This window comes from Sebastes fasciatus, chromosome 7 (genome assembly GCF_043250625.1).
Source record: "Sebastes fasciatus isolate fSebFas1 chromosome 7, fSebFas1.pri, whole genome shotgun sequence".
Taxonomy (NCBI): Eukaryota; Metazoa; Chordata; class Actinopteri; order Perciformes; family Sebastidae; genus Sebastes; species Sebastes fasciatus.
In genome coordinates this window covers 23,602,636-23,621,830 of record NC_133801.1, presented here as the reverse complement: position 1 = coordinate 23,621,830, position 19,195 = coordinate 23,602,636, and the positions used below count along the sequence as shown (strand labels likewise).

At 39.5% G+C, this 19,195-nt stretch overlaps 3 protein-coding genes across 6 annotated transcripts in view; 1 reads left to right on the top strand and 2 right to left on the bottom strand.

Annotated features, from left to right (window-relative positions):
• Nucleotides 1-709: 709 nt before the first annotated feature.
• Nucleotides 710-3,295, bottom strand: thyn1 (thymocyte nuclear protein 1). 2 transcript variants are annotated; one of them, XM_074642357.1, is made up of 8 exons: nt 3,175-3,295; nt 2,248-2,298; nt 2,019-2,176; nt 1,856-1,924; nt 1,619-1,711; nt 1,444-1,539; nt 1,202-1,352; nt 710-1,112 (listed from the first exon to the last, which is right to left on the bottom strand). In XM_074642357.1, the coding sequence occupies exons 2-8, from the start codon at nt 2,294-2,296 to the stop codon at nt 1,066-1,068; spliced, it is 663 nt and encodes a 220-aa protein (XP_074498458.1). In that variant the 5' UTR covers nt 2,297-2,298; nt 3,175-3,295; the 3' UTR covers nt 710-1,065. The 2 variants fall into 2 exon arrangements, with proteins under 2 accessions (XP_074498458.1, XP_074498459.1); XM_074642358.1 differs by lacking the exon at nt 3,175-3,295 and adding an exon at nt 2,909-3,157.
• Nucleotides 3,296-4,734: 1,439 nt separating this feature from the next.
• Nucleotides 4,735-10,997, top strand: acad8 (acyl-CoA dehydrogenase family, member 8). The gene is made up of 11 exons (XM_074642345.1): nt 4,735-4,915; nt 6,433-6,533; nt 7,272-7,441; nt 7,929-8,038; nt 8,154-8,230; nt 8,331-8,468; nt 8,585-8,720; nt 9,341-9,438; nt 9,537-9,689; nt 9,778-9,880; nt 10,004-10,997. The coding sequence occupies exons 1-11, from the start codon at nt 4,795-4,797 to the stop codon at nt 10,057-10,059; spliced, it is 1,263 nt and encodes a 420-aa protein (XP_074498446.1). The 5' UTR covers nt 4,735-4,794; the 3' UTR covers nt 10,060-10,997.
• A 669-nt stretch (nt 10,998-11,666) lies between these two features.
• Nucleotides 11,667-19,195, bottom strand: part of esamb (endothelial cell adhesion molecule b) — a 58,413-nt gene continuing 50,884 nt past the window's right edge. For all 3 annotated transcript variants that reach the window (XM_074642342.1, XM_074642341.1, XM_074642343.1), the window contains exons 5-7: nt 15,068-15,190; nt 14,846-14,975; nt 11,667-13,021 (exon numbers count right to left, since the gene is read on the bottom strand). In XM_074642342.1, coding sequence (XP_074498443.1) covers nt 12,550-13,021; nt 14,846-14,975; nt 15,068-15,190 — 725 coding nt within the window. In that variant the 3' untranslated portion in view covers nt 11,667-12,549. The remainder of the gene's footprint in view (nt 13,022-14,845; nt 14,976-15,067; nt 15,191-19,195) is intronic.

The window sequence follows — 19,195 nt, the reverse complement described above, 5'->3', positions numbered from 1 at the left end:
TTTTATCAAGAAAATTATCATCAGATTAACCCATAATAAAAGATAATCTGCAGTTGCAGCCCTATTGCGGTGTGTATGATGTTACAAAGAGTACAGGAAAACAAGCTGCCAGTCCATCGCAAACTGCTTTTGCAAGACCAGGGCGACAGTCTCAAGTTCAACAGATCGAATACCACAACTGTTCAACACCACGTTATGGCTTTAAAAACAGACTCAATCAACATTTTATGATAATTTTACAAAAACTACACAGATTTGATGTCAGGCCATTTAAAAATCATTTTGATCTGAAGATGACATGAGGTCCCCAACCCCCCCGAGCCAGGAACCAGTACCATGCCATGAGGAAATTATAATACGTAGTCTGTACTGCACTCTTCCTCATCACCTCCTGTTAAACAACAAACAACTATATCCTGACCTTTAATTAAAGTTCAGTCATTGGCGCACAAGACCTTTCATGATCAGCTGTTACTGAGAAAAGATACAAAATGGTATAAAAACAGTCAGTGAGAGGAAAGAAAGGTTGGGAATCATTGCTATCCATAATGGCCAAAGAATATGAGGCCATTATTATAGGACAAGGTGATCTGTGGGGTTCCAGATAATGATAATACTCCCATACACAGCACTGAATACATTTAAGAACATCTTTTATCTTCCCACTCACTTGATCACCACGGGACAGCAGCGGACTTTATTATGGAAATAATGTGAAAATGGCTTTTATTGCTGCTATACGCAAATTACAGGTTGAATGATGGCAATAAAACAAGGTGTTCTGAAGCTGTCCTGAGGGCAAAGTGCAACCATAATCAACATTACATACTCAAATATATTATAGTTTATATACTGCTGCTGCTGCTTTGCATCCAAATCGCAATTTCAAGATTTCGTTTGCAGTGTCCAACAAAAGCAAGCTCGCTCTGGTAATGTTCAGAGGTAAAAACTGGAAAAAACATATTTAATAATATTTACGAAACAAGAAAAAACACACTACAGTACTGTAAACGAGGTCGTTCATGCTTCATGATTTCACTTTGTCACAAAAGCATCATCTGGTCCTCACAAAGGCTCTTCATCCTCCAAACTCAGGACAAAGTCAAACTCCTCTGCAGAGACAAAAAAACAACGAGGATTCATAACCAGCCCACCACACTATACACTACACTGAAAGAAGACACAAAGTGAGATCTCTCACCGGCGGTTAGGGGCTGCACAGAGAGCCTGGCTCTCGTAAAAAGCGCCATGGCCTTCAGAGGCCCTCCTTTGGCTTGGTGCTGCAGGTGGTACTTCTTCAGCTCAGACAGAGGAAGGAAACGCTTCATCATTCTTTGATACTGGACATCTACCTGAGAGAGAGAAGAGAACAAGATCAGCTTTAATGCTGGATTATTATTATTATTATTAGTGATTGTACTTTTACTTCCCGAATGAGTTTACCATGCTCCATTTGGGGTTGTCCGGTTTACTGTTGGCATCGAAATGGACGTCTTTCTTGTCAAACTGAGTGTGGTCCACATACGCTTCCTTCACAATCTGGTAAGAAGAAATACAGCTAAATATCATCATTCAAATCATTAGAATATTATCAGCAGGAGGGACGAGTGTGACATACTTTCATGATCCCTGCTATTCCCGGTTCTTTGCAGTTGCTGTGGTAAAAGAAAGCCAACTGCCCGTCTTTCATCTGCCTCATGAAATTGCGCGCCTGCAGATGATTGACAATTCAGAGGAACATTCACAATGAGAGAAGAAGAAGAAAAAAAAAAGAATTTGCACAAGGCTGGTGAGAAGAAAACCTTTTCAGAGCGGTGCCTTATTTCAGGTAAACATCAGTTTTGTGACTCCATACCTGATAGTTGCGTACGCCATCCCAGCAGTCAGTCTGATCAGGTAAAGCCTTCAGATCTTCAATCCCGAACTGCACAATGAAACCAGACGCATCAGACGAGTGCAGCGGCCCACTCACATTTTCCCCCCCCAAAACAACAGACTGTGCTGATGAGGCTCCGTACCTTCATGTCGATGCCGTTCTCAAAGCGGCTCTCGGGCTCAGACTTCATCAGCCAGCGATCGTACTGTGGACTTTCTGAGCTCTCCTTCTTTTCTCCAGACTCAGCAGAGGCTGCAGCTTTCCTCTTCCTGCCAACCGTTTCCCCATCATCACCTTTGCCTGTTGTTTCAGTAATAATTGTCACTAACATACCAGATAAGAAGTTTTACTCTGTGACTTCATTTACTCACCTGAATTTGCTGTTCTTTTGCTCACTCTGGCCCTTTTCTTTGGTGGCATCTCTATAAAGAAACATGTTTAAAACATGAAGCCTTGTCCATAACAGGGTTGGGTGATATGATGATATATACCTTGATGATAATGATATCAAATTGTCTACCATTCTTCTTATTCGTACCATAGTTGCTGTCCTCCAACATCTCTAGGTTTATTATATACACCATTAATAAGGTGTATCATGTATTTTTGCATCAATGTAATGATGCACTTTGGTATTTGTTTTGCTGGATTAGCAAAAAACAAAAAACACTCCTGTCTGTTCATTTCATCCATTAACAATTTCTCAATTCATTTTCCAAAGAAATGTACTACATCACACTATATATTGATACTGTAATATGAAATTATACACACTGTGATAGAGAATGTGATCCATACTGTCAACACATAATCCACAAAAATACATTTTTCAACATATGCCACTATGGCTGCAACTAACAATTATTTCTAATAGATGTTTATAATATGATTATTTTTAAGATATTAATAGTTTTGTCTATAAAATGTCAGAAACAAAAAAAGTCAAAAATCATGTCTCCCAAAACCAAAATATATTCAGTTTTATAATCATAGAATAATAATTAGGAAGATATTCACATTGATAAATCGTACCTGTAGCAGTGCTCCACAGGTGAGTGTCCAGCAATCAAAACACGCGGATGAACCAACAACATGTGATGTCAACAAACTTATTGGTGCACTTGATTTAATTGCCAGCTACTCCCGTTTGTGTTGTAACAGCTATTTCTCCATCTCCAACATGCAACGAGTGAACCATTAACCTAGTTTGGGACTGAGTCGTCCAATGCATTGAAGTCTTTTCTCTTGTGGAACCGAAAAATAATGTTTGAAAACACTTGCTATAAAATAAATATTACCTTTGTGTCGTTTGTTCAAGGAAGTTTTCTAGTGCGACGTCTTCTTTGTCGCATCTTGCGGTGCGACTAAACTATAACAGGCTCAATACTGCCCCCTTGAGGCCGGAGGGCAGGATTACATGTTGATTTTATCCCCCAGACAGCCACAGGAGGCAACAACGAGCCCATTACACACTCGAAAACCATGACTGTATAAAGACAATAATAATAATAATAATAATAATAATGTTATTATCAAGCCCAAAGGAAATTCACATCATAAACAGCAGAATACAATGAAACATAAATAATTGAATAAAAAAACAATAGAATGGGAAAATAAAGAAACAAGCATATACATATACATATTCATACAATTACATATGCACATACTAACACATCAGCACACAAGCATACAAAAGACTATCAAGCAACAAGCGACCATAGACATTTTTTTTATTTTTTTTTGTTTTATTATTTCAAAATGACAGTATACATAGTAACAGCAGAAAACATTAAAATCATTTACATACAGAAGAAGCATAGCGAAAACATAAACAAAGAGCTGTGACATAGATGTAAACTGTTCCTTCTGCAAATCACATCCTGAAACTTGCTCTCATTTATTGTAGAAAGATGACAATAATTTTATACTTGTTAACATTTTCTCAGATTTTGCACCGTATTATAGAAATATTATATTTGGCTGCTATGATTACAGTGACAAATACAGTAATGCATTTTTTCGAAATGGACGCGAAGTTCCAAATTCACAAGTGTAAATTTACCAAAAAAAAGCCTAATTTCTTTGTACTGAAAGAAATGGATCTATATCTGTCAACAATCTCTTCCTCACATAACAAAAAAGCAATGAAAACAATGAATGTATGCAATATCTTTAATGTTTTTAAGTGAAATTATTGTCAAACTCTCGCGTGGTCTTTTTTATTATTATCTACTTATTTAATTATTATTGTTATTGCGTGTTTTTTTAAATTTTATGTTGGTTTTGTTCATTTTTGTTGTCCTTTTATGTTTGGCACAGCTCTTTGTTTATGTTTTCGCAATGCTTCTTTTGTATGTAAATGTTTTTGATGTTTTCTGCTGTTACTATGTATACTGTAATTTTGAAATAAAAAAAAAAAAAATAAAAATAAAAACGTCAGCAGTAGCTGGCTGCTTGGGGCTATAAAATAATCGCAAAAATAAAAAAAGATAAATAATTGTTTGTATGTTAATGTTTTTAATGTTTTCCGCTGTTACTATGTATACTGTAATTTTGAAATAAAAATAAATAAATAAAAAAAAAAAAACAGACCAAAGACTAAACTACATTTCCCAGCAGTACCTGGGAGTAACTACACTCCGAAGCACAAGACAACGCTGTCGGTAATGACGCTGGTTGCCAACCACCGTTAATACCCAAGAAGAAGAAGAAGAGAAAGCCGAGGTGGTGGGCATGTCTAGAAGGCAACTCTCGCGATACTCGTTGTCCGAGATCAATAGGCTAACCATAACCATCTCGCGAGAGTTCCCCCAATTTGCTGGTTCCCTTCTAGACCCGACCAGCAGAGGCAGCAGCGGCCGGTTGTGTGTGACATAACCCGGACAAACAGATCACATCACACTGTGGAGGTAAACATGGCGACTGTAGGACCTTTAGGAAGGATTGCCAGACTGAGCTCCAGCATCTGCAGGAACCATCGATTCATTAATATCAACAGGAGCCCACAGAGACGAGGAATAGCTTCTTGTGTCGACCGTAAGTCCAGAAAAAGAGAACTCTTATATGACAGATGTGCACCTGGTGACCATAACTGAACTTTGTCAGCTAACAGACCACTTTAAGTGCTCTCTAACATTCATATGTTTGAGAAAAACAAGATAAAACTTTAATATTTAATATTAAATGATATCTATAATAATATAATAAAATAAAATACCTATAATAATAAAATACCTTGCTGTCATTGGTTAGTTTTGCACCTCCCCTCTTCTTAGGCAGATTGTATGATGTGTTAAAGGGGACCTATTGTGCGTTTATTGTTTTTTCGCTTTCCTTTAGTGTGTTATATAGTTTATTTATAAATTTTAAAATTTTAAACTATTTATATGTAGTTATTTTGTGCATGTAAAAGGTCTGCTAGTTTAGGACGCCCTCAAACAGAGCTAGATAGAGCGGAGCTGGAGCGGAGTCCGAAGAGTTTGGCTCGGTTGACCAATCATAGCAAACCTGAGTTGAATTATTTAATATTTAAATCAGTGGTCTCAAACTCAATTTACTCAATTTCTTCTTCTTCTTGTACTACAAACAGAAACTGAGCGGAGTTGGAGCTAATAACTGTTGAACCACAGAACTTTTACTGACATTACTGGAACGCCGAAAAGAGAAAATATATCTGAGTGGATTTGTGTGAACAAACATTGAAAAGATCGAGGCAGAGAGAAGTTGAACTTTCTGTGGTTGTCCGGGGTCCTGGCCACTCAGCATCGCTGAGAGACTGGACCAATCACAGCTGTTGCGGTCTGCGTCGCCGCGACGTGTAGTTACATTTCTGGAGAGGTGCACGTCAGGCTACGGCGTCGATTCAACGCAGAAGTATAAATCAAGCTTTAATCAAGCTTATGCGATGTTACACGGGCGCCGCCATAGTTGTTGTGAAATGTTTCTCTGCTTGCATCAAGCCCGGCCGATTGCCCGGGTTTAAGTTAAACTCTAGAAATGTAAGACCATCATTAAATGTTTATGACTGATTATCCATAGTAATGATAGTAGTAAGTCATAGTAATAATTAAACTGGTTGAATTGTTTTCAAAGTGGGTGCTAGGCCCTTGCACCTTATATGTTCTTTATTTATAAGATAAGGAGTGTCTATATATATAAATTGCAGATTCATGCCAAATGAACACCCGAAATGAAATAAATATATCAAATACAAATAAAAGTCTGAAATTACTGTGTGACCACTTTAACCTTCATTTATGTCTGTTTTAGAGCTGCAAAGATTAATCGGATTGAGTAATTGAAATTTGTTATGGAAATAAAAGTCCAGCGTCTTAAATGTGATTATTTTCAGGTTTCTTTACTCCTCTATGACAGTAAACTGAAAATCTGTGTGAAAAGTGTGTTTTGTTCAACCAAAGCACTCAAAATGTTGGAAATTTAAAGACATCTGTAACCTTTAGAATATAAAGCAACCATGCACATACTACACCTGTATCTGTTGGCATATTATTTCATCTATATGGACCATATGTTTCCTTCTCTTCTGTTGACAGCTGCTCATGGACTCACAGATGAACAGAAGGAGTTTCAAAAAGTGGCCTTTGACTTTGCAGCCAATGAAATGACTCCACACATGGCAGAGTGGGACCAAAAGGTATGTTGGAGCAAGAGCATACACTGTATATAAGTAAGATGATGTCATAATCTTTGGCCAGAGAATAGAAACCCTCTGTGAATGCAAACATCACTTGAAGTATTCCTGAGTGAGCATCTGTAGAAGATCCAGTTTCCGTATGGAGACGACAAAAGTCCCACATCCTAAAATTAAGCCATCATTACTGTCATTTTCAAATGATTGGCTTGATAGGAGGCACTTCTGCACCGCCATCATCCATAACTGTGAAGTACTTGTAAGTCTTGATGCTGATATATTCACTTTTAACAGTCTCTTCTGCACTATATTCACTTTTTAATAGTCCTGTATCTCAGCTGTTACCCTGCACTATATTCACGTTTAACAGTTTTCTTCATCTCCTTGTATTTTTATATCTGGTATATTTGTACTTTGTATTACTAACTTTTTTACTGCCTTTTTAATAACATATTGTTGCACTATGGAACTGTGATGCTGGAAACTTGAATTTCCCTCGGGATCAATAAAGTTACTATCTATCTACCTGTCTGTCTGTCTGTCTGTCTGTCTGTCTGTCTGTCTGTCTGTCTGTCCATCCATCTATCTATCTATCTATCTATCTATCTATCTACCTACCTATCTATCTATATCTACCTATCTACCTATCTACCTATCTATCTATCTGATATGATATATTACATCATTCTTTGTCCATAGTTTAACATCATCATCATTTATATGTTCATTTTTTTCCCCCAGGAAATATTCCCAGTAGAGACGATGCGAAGGGCAGCCCAGTTGGGGTTCGGTGGGATCTACGTTCAGCCGGATGTCGGAGGATCGGGTCTTTCTCGGCTGGACACAGTGGTCATCTTTGAGGCCTTGTCTACAGGATGTGTCAGCACCACAGCTTACATCAGTATCCACAAGTACGGAGCCCTCATACTGCAACTAAATTATGATGAAAAGACTAATTATTTTGGTTGTTTGTATGTCAAGAGGATGGATTTCTTCGGTAAAAGCTGACTTGAGACTGGTTGTGTGCAGCTCAAATAACCAAATTTGCTGGATCAATTGCCAGTTTTGTGTCTGAAAGGGTTCGTTACAGGTCAATTTTGTGAGGTGGTTAGAATACATATATTGTAGTTACATCTACATCTAAGTTTAAACAACATATAATAGGAATTAAAACAGGGATTTGTTGGGAAATTCATCCAAACGGAAACGTGATTTTCATCAAATAATCTCAAACCAAAAATCAATTAGACTTTTTTTCTCAGGTGTATTTGGTATTTTGCTTTTTGATCTTGTGAAATCAAATAAGTAAATGAATTCCATGTGCACTATAATGACAGCTGTGACATATATTTTCTCTGTTTTCGACTGCAAATTGTCAGTATGCTCCTTTCTTTGCAGCATGTGTGCCTGGATGATCGACACCTTTGGCAATACTGAGCAGAGGGAGAGGTTCTGTTCCGATCTCTGTTCAATGGAAAAGTTTGCTTCCTATTGTCTCACTGAACCAGGTCAGTCTTATATATGGGAAATAAAAAATAAGGATAGTAATATATCCATAGTTAGTTAGTTGTCTACTTCAGCTAAAGATCAACAACACGATAACCCTGTGATTGTTGATTCCAGGCAGCGGCAGTGATGCTGCTTCACTTCTGACCACTGCACAGCTGAAAGGTGACCAGTACATCTTGAATGGGTCTAAGGTAATTTCATGTGGTGTTCAGGCCTATATGACCGTAAATACTTTCTTTAAATAGACAACAGTGAGCCAGAAATATGTCTCGTCTCTTCATGACCTTTCAGGCATTCATCAGCGGAGGAGGAGAAACAGACGTCTATGTTGTGATGTGCAGAACAGGAGGTAAAGGAGCCAAAGGCATCTCCTGTTTGGTGGTAGAGAAAGGAACTCCGGGCCTCAATTTTGGAAAAAAGGAAAAAAAGGTATACATTTCATTAGTGTTGGATTATTTTGCTCTGTAGCTAATGTTTGCAGATAACCACTAGATGGCAAAAGTGAGTCACAGTCTCTCTACTGTATTTATCAATCTGCTCTCCAGGTGGGTTGGAACTCGCAGCCGACCAGGGCGGTGATATTTGAGGACTGTGCCGTTCCGGTGGTCAACCGGCTCGGCGAGGAAGGACAAGGATTCAACATAGCCATGAAAGGCCTGAATGGAGGCAGGATTAATATTGGTGAGGAAGAAAACACTCTCCCAAGTAGTTACCACTTTATTGTACAATAGTTAATGATACCCAAATATGTAATGTATTCCCATAGCTAGAGAAAATGATAAGAATCACCCTGATAATGGAAATAATTAAATCAAAATATAGATTTTCTGTATATGTAAATAATTATTTTGTAAACGGTAGCGAGTCAGTCTTCTAAGCAGGTGCAGATTTGTGCATAATTTATATGCATATTGTTAAAAAAAAGTGGAGTCTTGAGGTGGTTAAATGTGAGATTATGTAACTTTTTTTCAAGAGGAAATAACACATTCATCCTTTTTACTATTTGAACGTTTCATTCAAAAGCAGTAAAACCCATCTTTGCTCAATTCAATACATTCAACCTTACTTGGTCTGGTATGACCAGTAGCTTGTGGCAGCTAGTGTTAGATAACGTTAGCAAACTTTAGATAATAGATAATAGAATAATAGACTGCTGTGTAAATGACATTAGAGTATGTTTGCTAATGATATGATGTTCTAACATCGCCTGTTGTTGCAAAAAAATTACATACTTTTGCTTTAAGGGCAAAAAAATATCCAGGTGACATACAACAGTTTTTATATAAACACTCTTCCAACAGCATCCTGTTCTCTTGGGGCGGCGCATGCCAGTGTACAGCTGGCGAGGGATCATCTGTTAGTACGCAAGCAGTTTGGAGAAACGCTCTCCAACAACCAGGTAAGAAGCTCATACAAGGATCCAAGATCCAAAGTATTTAATCAAAGTTATCTTGAATTCATCCTTCTCTCTCTCCCTGTCTGTGTTTATGTGTGTAGTTTCTTCAGTTCAAACTGGCAGAAATGGCCACCAAGCTGGTCGCGTCTCGCCTTATGGTGCGCGAAGCTGCGACAGCGCTGCAGGAGAACCGGCCTGACGCCGTTTCTCTCTGCTCCATGGCCAAACTCTTTGCCACAGACGAGTGTTTTGATGTGAGTAAACACTGAGTAATAATAGGAGTTATTTATTTTCACAAAAAAAACCTGTTGATTTCACTTTTGCTGTATTATTACTCAACAGATCTGCAACCAGGCTCTCCAGATGCACGGTGGGTACGGTTACCTCAAAGACTACGCTGTGCAGCAGTTTGTCCGAGACATCAGAGTACATCAGATCCTAGAGGGTGAGCTTTTCTAACAGTGGCCTTACTACTCTGTGTGTCTTGTGTATCAGATTTATCGTGTTTGTTTTTGTAACAATTCCAGTTCGTGTGACTTCTTTTATTCTCCTTTTGTTTCTCCTAAAGGCACAAATGAAGTGATGAGGATGATCATTTCCAGAAATCTTCTGACAGAGTCATGACCATATTGTTAATGGTCTTCATCTCTGATTTGTTACTGTGTGACTGGTTTCCTGAAATGCCCTCCAGAAGTGTCAAAAGTCATTGGAGTACTTGGGGTAAAACCAGTCAGTGAAACGTAGGTTTTTCTAGTATAATATTGGTTCTTTTGTTTCATTTTTTTAGCTACACTGGCAACATGGAAATCTATCAAATAGTTGTTGAGATATTTTAGTCTGGACCAAAGTGGTGGAGCGACTGACCTACCGACATTGTCATCCCTAGAGCCATGAAACTAGCACAGCTAAGAAAACAACTTTTGGTTTAGGTAACTACATTGAATTTTCTCTGTCACCAGCTCCAGTAGTGGTAATAATGTAAGAATAGTTTAGAAAAAAAGTTTTGTTTTGATTTTTCATCCAAACATTTTCCTGTGAAGCTGCTAGTGTGGATACAAACTTTAATGGTTTTTCTATTTAAAAAAAAGCTGCTCTTTAAAACGGTCTTTTACAAAAGAGTTTGGGGTTATTTTTTTTCCATTGCTGGAAAGGATTTAACACCAACTTCAGTTTTAATAAAAGAGTGTGGTTACTCTACTGTATATCCCACGTCTATATCACATGCAGTCTCAGCATCTCTGAGCCTAAAGTGGCCTTTTAGATCATATTTATATTCAAGGTTACTGTATTGTTACCCTACACGACGGGCGTGCTGCCACGGATAAAAATATATGGGTTGTGTTGTACTGTGAGTTGGGTATAGGTCGTGTCTAGAAACCCCCAAGTTGCGAGATGGTTGAGGTTAGGCAATGACCTTGAATGGTTTGGGTTAGAGTAGGTCGTCGGACAGCTGTACAGCTTGGGGGTTACCTTCTAGACACAACCTTTTGTATTGAAATGTCTCATTGAAAATTATGTCTGCTGATCACACTCCAAATAAAATAATCTCAGCTTTCATAAAAGGAATCAGCCTTTTTATTGGCACCCTGAATCCCACTTAAATAATAATAATAAATTCAACTTCTATAGCGCTTTTCAAGGACTCAAAGACGCTTAAAGGAACAGTGTTTAGCATTTAGGTGGATCTATTAGCAGAAATGGAATATAATATTCATAACTATGTTTTTTTTAGTGTATAATCACCTGAAACTAAGAATCGTGTTTTCTTTAGTTTAGAATGAGCCCTTCATATCTACATAGGGAGCGGGTTCACGGATTCCCCCATGTTTCTACAGTAGCCCCGAACGGACAAACCAAACACTGGCTCTAGAGAGAGCCTTTCACGTTTTTATGTTACCAGAGGTGTATGTTACCACCGTAGTTCTCCGACACGTTTGTGAAACATCGGTGACGTGAGCTGCTGAGTGCAAAACCGTGGTATCGCCAGCCGCCGTCTGACTTCCATTCCTCTTAAAGTAGTGTTATTATGGTAAGGATGGCCTCTGAGCGAGGCGAACGGAGTTACCACGGCTTAACACTCTGCGCCTCACGTTACCGCAGTCTTGGAAAGGGAGGAGTGAACGGAGGGATAGGCACCAGATGCCACCAAATCCTACACACTGCACCTTTAAATGGGAATTATTATTTTCATTTTATATGAATTGTTTGCATGTGTAATAATGTATTTATAATTCAGTCAAACACTCCAGAACACTTTATTGAAAAAATGATCAACAATCAAAACCTGCATTAAAAGTGCTACATTTAGCCGTTCAGCATCAATAACTCACCGCCACATTACTTCCAGAGTTTAGTTTACTTACAAGAAAACAAAGACAACCATTAGCAGAAAGGTTGGTCTAATATTGTCTCATCGAATAATGGCCTCGTATGTTTAGTATTATATCAAAGTTATACCAAGCACCTTTGAACAAAATAGTAAGAAACCATTAACTTCAACATGTTAAACTCACTACTTCTGGCTACATTCCAACTACCATTAACAGGCAACAGACTCATAAATGTTCTCTCAGTGTCGTAGGAACCGCACTGATATTGTTACAGTAGGTTAAATAAAACAACCCTTACGTGAATGTGGGTCAAAGATAAAGTTGAAATACCTGAATTGTGATTTTGAACTAGTGCAGTTAGCCTGAGCGAAGTGACTGAAAAGTGATCTTTGCACCGCCATACAAATGAAATCATACGAATTTGTATATATTTAGTTATTATACAAACGTAGCCAAAAACATTATATTTTGCAAGAACTGCAAAACTCTAAGAACTGTTCTGGTTTACAGTATCCAGACACACTGTATTAAGTTAACACAACTCTCTCTGAAATCAGTTTTATGTATACTGCCGACAAATTATAACGCTACTGGATCATTCTGATCTCTTTATAAGAGTGTAAATAAAAATATATTTCTTACAAAAAGAAACTGAAATGAACAAACCGAAGGGACCTGCGAGACGTCTTCTTCTCTCGCAACCTTCCAGGTCTTCGTGGAGAAAGTGCTTTTCCATTTCAAGGCATACTTTCTCTCCCTCCGTAACCGCCGTCCTCCTGCCGGCCTACACCAGCGAGCCGGCTTGGCTCTGAGCAGGCACCATGACAGCTACGGCTCCCATGCGCGTCAGGGTGGAGGAGCTGATCTGTGGGGGCACAGTGAGTGGAGGCGGCACCTGAGGCTGAGCCCCCTCAGTCCTGTTGGGCAGGGCCACCACGGGGCTCCTGAGAAGCTGCGGAGGGCCCCCGTTTGTGCTGGGGGGTCGCTTGTGTTTGCGCGACGGGGTGCCTCCGATGTTGTAGCCGGGGAGCCCCTGTAGCGTGTTGGCTTCTCCGGGCCGCAGCTGGTAGGCGTTGATCACCGAACCGGCGTCTGAAGCTGACGTGGGTGAGTACGGGTAGTGGTAGTTGGGCTGGTGGGGGTCTCGGGGTCGCGGGCTGGTGGCTATGGAGGACAGCGTGCCGTTCTTGGATATGATGTCTGAGCCGGTGTTGCTCTTTGCCCACGACACTCGCTTTGGTGCCTGAGCATCCTCCCTGTGACAAAGACAGAGGAGATCGAGAGGGAAGCAGAGGAAGCTCATAATTAATGAAAATAATAAAAAATGACAAAAAGGAAATAGGCCAAAGTACATTCAGCTTCAGTGTTTTACACTCATATTGAATTCTGACAATAAAAGTACTTGTACATTGCAGATTTTTAAATAACCCGCACCGTCTCATACAGTATTTATTACAGAGTGAGCAAAATATTCGTTAAAAATAGTGATAGTACAATACTTCGTATAAGTAAAAGTCCTACATGTAAATGTATTGCCAGTGAAATTAACTATTCGAAGTAAAGAGTATTCATTAGGAGGCTTTCAGAGTGTAATCATATTGAAATATTATTGCCCTGTTTTTAATGATTTCGCTAGTCAGGGTGGAGCTACTTTTACAAGCTTTGTAAATTGTTGGTTCATTTAAATCAATAACAACACGTTACATTTTATTAGATGATCTATAACTATAGCTGTCAGATAAGTTTAGTATAGTTATGTAACATTTACAGGATTTCTGTAAAGATAGTGGAATAGAAGTATTAAAGAGGACCTATTATGCCTTTGTGCTTTTTCCCTTTCCTTTAGTGTGTTATATAGTTTTTTGTGCATGTAAAAGGTCTGCAAAGTTACAAAGCCCAAAGTCCACGCGAAAGAAAGTTACTCTCCCCAACTGAAACACTGCTCCTGAACTGCTTGAAACGCCTCGCTTGAAGTCCCGCCTTTTCTTCCGTAATGTAGTGATGTCACCAAGTAACACATTTGCCTAGCAGCTAGTTTGGCACGCCCTCAAACAAAGCTTGTTAGAGCGGAGCTGGAGCAGAGTCCAAAGACTTTGGTTTGGTTGACCAATCACAATAGAGCGGGCCAGCTGACCAATCAGAGCAGACTGGGCTTTTCTGGAGGGGCGGAGCTTAAACAGAGCGTTTCAGACAGAGGGTGAAAAGAGGTGCTGCAGCACAGCCGGTATGAGAAGAATAAAGCGTTTTTTAAACATTAAAACATGTAAACATATTCTAGTAGAAACCTAAAATACAAGTATGAACCTGAAAATAAGAACAATAGGTCCTCTTTAAGTTCCATTGCAATCAGAAATAAGTATTGCATTTTCTCTTATCCACTCAATATCATAATTATTAATAACAGTGGCACCGACTGCTTTTGATTTAATAAAGGGGAAAAATGCAAGAGGAGAATGTGGGAGTGCTCGCCCTACTTATTTGTGAATTTAATGGATCTATGCTTCTGATTGCTGGCGCCCTAAAGAAATAAAGAGCTCCAATACGATTGCAATGAGCACAGCTACCTCCTTCCTTCTTTCTTTGCTTCCTTTTTGCCTGCAAGTATAAAGTTTTGAGGTAGTTTCTGCAAATAAATAAATAAATAACTTGTAATAGCTGTACTTCACAGCCTGTTTCATTACACACATACACTCTGTGCCCACTTTATTAGGCACACCTGTACAAGCTAATACCACTGTTCTGCCTCAAAGTACTTCTATGATGCCTATATTGTAGGTTTTCTTGACACTGTGATACAATTATATGTTTTAGCAATGAGATCATAGTTCGTGGCAGTGTTTTACTGGACTACATTATCCAGTTACATGACATTATATTCTGCCCCACTCATGTACAGTATGTAATATAATGTAGACCAGTACTATGAGCTCAATAATAAACATGCAACTGAGTTTACAAATTTATGACAAAACTGAACATAATTAACTTTGTCAAGGTAGAATTTATGACTGGGCTGTTGTATAAATTGCATTAGATTGTACAGGTGTACCTAATAAAGTGGCCACTTTAGCGAAACTCACTTGATCTCGTTGGCCATCTCCTCCTCAGTGTCCCTCCTCCTCCTCAGTATGAATATGAGGAAGAACGCCATGGCCACCAGTCCCACTATCGACCCCAGAGTAGCCGCTGCAATCATGCCTGCATTGGAAGCTGGGAAACAGACCACAGATGAGGATTAACACTTAATGGGAGTGTGTTGAATACGCCGGTGTGTAGTGGAGTAAACAGTACTGTGCGCGTACAGGTGATAACCTCCAGGTTAATGGAGCAGCTGTCGGAGCCGGCGGTGTTGCTGGCTCGGCAGATGTACTTCCCCGACATGCTTTTAGTGAGGTTGGTCAGCCTGAGGGTGCCGTGTCTCTCATCTGCAAAACAACCACACGGTTACACACATATGTCACAATCATATTTATGGGATCTGTGCAGGAGGGCAAGTAGAAAACTATGTAGATCGACATATATCACAGTATTACACACTAGGGAACTATATTGCTAAAGTAACAAACACAACTTTAGTGCAAGAATGAACTGTGAGGATTAAATCTCGTAGATTGAGTATATAAAGGAAACAACAGCACTATCATTTAACATAAATAAATTGACAGAAATTAAAGGAAGTTTATTATTTTTTAATTTTTTTCTTTCTGAGAGTTCAGCTAGTTTTTGCTCTTTTACACCTGGATTTACACACATGTTGGTGTGTTTGTTAAAAAGCTTAAACTATGACAACAGCGACAGCCCTTCTGCTTAGTGTATTTGCTGTTGTTGAGCTTTCTGTCTCTGCAAACCTGAAAGTAAATCAGCAGCATGGGACACACCTGGGCTTTGATGTGTCCCATGCAGCCAGTCCTTTGTGGTCAGATCTCCTCTCACCACACAACTTGTGGCTTTTGGTTCCTTTCTCTTGTTTTAACAGCACCACCCATGCAGCACATTTCCACTCTCACTCTCCCTACACTATTGACTTTACAGATTCCTCCCATCTATTAATTTGACTTGTTTTGATTATTTGGTGTTTAATAAATTACTTTATTTGTTAGTATACCCGTGTGTCTCCTGATTTTTGTCCAATTCCATGAATCGGGCTGTGACATAATGCATTAAAGGAACAATGTGTAATATTTTGGGGGATGTATTAGCAGAAATGGAATATAATATTCATAACTATGTTTTCATTAGTGTTTAATCACCTGAAACTAAGAATAATTGTGTTTTCGTTAGTTTAGAATGAGTCCTTCATATCGACATTGGGAGCGGGTCCTCTTCACGGAGTCCGCCATGTTTCTACAGTAGCAGAGAACCAGTGGGCAACTCCCGGGTCTGAGAAGTGAAGCCAATGCTGAAGTGCCTTAAACGTGCATTCTTTCTAACAGCCAGCAGGGGGCGACTCCTCTGGTTGCAAAAAAAGAAGTCTGATTGTATAGAAGTCTATGAGAAAATGAACCTACTTCTCCCTTGATTTATTACCTCAGTAAACATTGTAAACATGAGTTTATGGTCTCAATCGCTAGTTTCAAGTCTTCTTCAATACAGCATGATGTTCATTTAGTAAATTATGGTCCCATTTAGAGTCAAATAGACCATAAAGCAGGGTATGCTTAGGGCGGGGCTACCTTGTGATTGACAGGTTGCTACCACGGTGTTGTCCGATCTGAGAGTTGTCTGTGTTTACGCCTTAGAACTTTAACCTTTTCATAGAGTGTTTTCAATTCATGAAAGTTAATTGTAACATTTTGGTCACTTGAAAATGTCTTAATCAGTGTTCAGTTGTACATAGCTCCACCCTCTTGTGTCACTTCTGGTTGCAGAAAACCAAGATGGTGACTGCCAAAATGCCGAACTCGAGGCTTCAAAACGGCAGTCCACAAACCAATTGGTGACGTCACCAAGCAATGGCTCTAGTGAGAGCCTTTTTTTTTGTTTTTACGTTACCTGAAGGCCACCGTAGTTCTCCGACACGCTTGTGAAACTGCGCTAATGTGCGTCGCAGAGGGCAAACTGTGATACCGTCTGACTTCCGTTGCTCCTAAAGTTATTGTGGTAAGGATGGGCTCTGAGGGAGGCAAACAGCGTTACCACGGTTTTTCACTCGGAGACTCACGTAACCGCAGTCCTGGAAAGGGAGGAGGGAGCGGAGGGGTACTCAGTTGGTTGCAATCTGCAACCACACCGTTAGATGCCGCCAAATCCTACACACTCTACCTTTAAATAAATACTGATTCCTGATTTACTTATTGAAAAAAATATATTTTCCTCCTAATTTACAGATACAATGATGTATTGTGTATCACAGAATCATCTATACCATGATACCATCATTGTGTGCAACATATCACTACTGATTCCCACTCATAATCCAGAATTTAATCCACTATTGGCCCAAATCCAGGGCCCCCAGTACATAGTTTGGCATTGGTGCAGCAGACAGCTCTGCAGAGGATTCTGCAATTTTTTGTTTTAATATCTTCTCCCACCGTGGTTATGAAACAGCAGTAAGTGTGTATACATCCGTCTCAACTGGCCATTTCCATTCAACACCATCTGTTCCTCTTGGCACATCTGGCTTTAAAATGCTGTGTTGTTGGGCGCCTGGGTTAGCTCAGTTGGTAGAGCGGGCGTCCATGTATTAAGGCTTGGTCCTGACCGCGGCGGCCCGGGTTCGAATCCGGCCTGTGGCCCTTTCCGAATCCACTCTCTCTCTCTCCCCCCTTTCAAGATTCTATCCACTGTCCTGTGGATTACAGTCAATCCCTGCCATTTATCTGTTTTTTCCACACTAACTGACCACTCAGAGATATCACGTGATACCAATGTAGTTTTTCTATTGGCTCACAAGACTCGTTAGAAGTGGGAACCAAACGTCAGATATCTTCCACAGAGATAAACAAAACATTCATTTTGGACCCGCCAACATTTTCTAAATGATTAACTCACAATCATAATACTTACTGCCAAATATGTGAAATATATAGTGATATTGTGGTTTTAGCTGTCAGTCACATTCAATCTCGTGTGTGTCGCCTCACTGTTTTGACCGATGCTCGCTCATGTCTACGTAGTGCAAGCACAAGCGCGAGCAACAGGATACTGACAGGGGGTCACAGTTAACAAGCAACTTCTGATTCTTACATAGAGCCCCTTTATCTAGAACAATGACAAAGTCAGAAATTCCTGTTATAATTTGCTGCTGATAAGCATTACCTGTCCATGCTGGTCTGGTGAATGTGATCACATACAAATAAATACATCCATACACACTAAAAGGGTTGAAATGTGAAAGTAAGAATAGCTGGTAGTCATTAACAGACCATAGCTTTATTGATAACCTTTTCAACCAAAGTATTAAAACCGTGCCTCAGAAATCAAAGCAAAAGTGGGCGCCAAATAAAACAGTGGCAGATAAGTGTGATATGCACTTATCCCCTCTCTGATTATTTAATCCCTCTGGCTTGAAAACCAGCTGTGAAGAACCAAAACCCAATTGTGACAGATAAGCAGAACATCAGCTGACTCGGAGCTTGGAGCGAGTTCGAGCCTGCACGGCGATCGGATCCCAGCGGCGGATGCATCTGACGTTACAGAGGGTGCTGCATCATATCGAGACAGGGGCATTACTCATATTACGCTGCCGCCGCTGCAAGGTCACCGAGCGGCATTTGTCAAAGCCCCGACACATGACACATGATTAATGTATATGAAGCTCATGGTATGGTTTGCTTCCTCACATGACACTGTCCAAGCTGCAGGGGATTATTAAATACTGTACATGAGTGGTATTGATATTCTCATCTAATAACTCTCAGCAAGAAATTAGCCTGTTTTCCAAAATGTCAAACCTTTGGGTTATTATATTCTATCACTGATCAACTAACCATTTCTGCCGTACTATGGACTCTAAGTGGTGGTTGTGTCCTTTAGTTTAAAAAGATGAATGCATGCAATGGGATGGCAGATAAATCCAACCCAACACACACACACTACAAAGATTTAAAGAAATAATTCAACCTTTATTTGACTAAATAGAAATATATTCAAGTCTCATATTAAGCAAAATCCTCATTATGGATACAGTATATTCAGGAAAATATTCCAATTAGGGCTGTCAAAGTTAACGCGATAATAAAGCGTTAACGCAAATTCGTTTTAACGCCTCTAATTTCTTTAACGTATTAATGCAACTTGCAAATTTAGGTTGTAGCGAGCTCAGCGGGAGCTAGAAGAAAGATACTGGCATCATATGAAACTAAAAGACCTAAGGAATCCATTGGTACCAACCATGTTATACTAGCTTGTAGCAAAGGAGGCTAAATAACGCTCCAAACTTACACTAAATTATGGTGAGGAAAAACTAGCATAGCCATTTTCAAAGG

What these genes read in the sequence shown, in the direction of transcription:
- thyn1 (XM_074642357.1), bottom strand. Translation starts at nt 2,296, where the DNA reads ATGCCACCAAAGAAAAGGGCCAGAGTGAGCAAAAGAACAGCAAATTCA. An exon ending in CAAAAGAACAGCAAATTCAG is followed by an intron (nt 2,177 to 2,247) that starts GTGAGTAAATGA and finishes CTGAAACAACAG; the next exon opens with GCAAAGGTGATGATGGGGAA. An exon ending in GAATAGCAGGGATCATGAAA is followed by an intron (nt 1,540 to 1,618) that starts GTATGTCACACT and finishes TCTTCTTACCAG; the next exon opens with ATTGTGAAGGAAGCGTATGT.
- acad8 (XM_074642345.1), top strand. Translation starts at nt 4,795, where the DNA reads ATGGCGACTGTAGGACCTTTAGGAAGGATTGCCAGACTGAGCTCCAGC. An exon ending in TGGCAGAGTGGGACCAAAAG is followed by an intron (nt 6,534 to 7,271) that starts GTATGTTGGAGC and finishes TTTTTCCCCCAG; the next exon opens with GAAATATTCCCAGTAGAGAC. An exon ending in TTGGAAAAAAGGAAAAAAAG is followed by an intron (nt 8,469 to 8,584) that starts GTATACATTTCA and finishes TCTGCTCTCCAG; the next exon opens with GTGGGTTGGAACTCGCAGCC.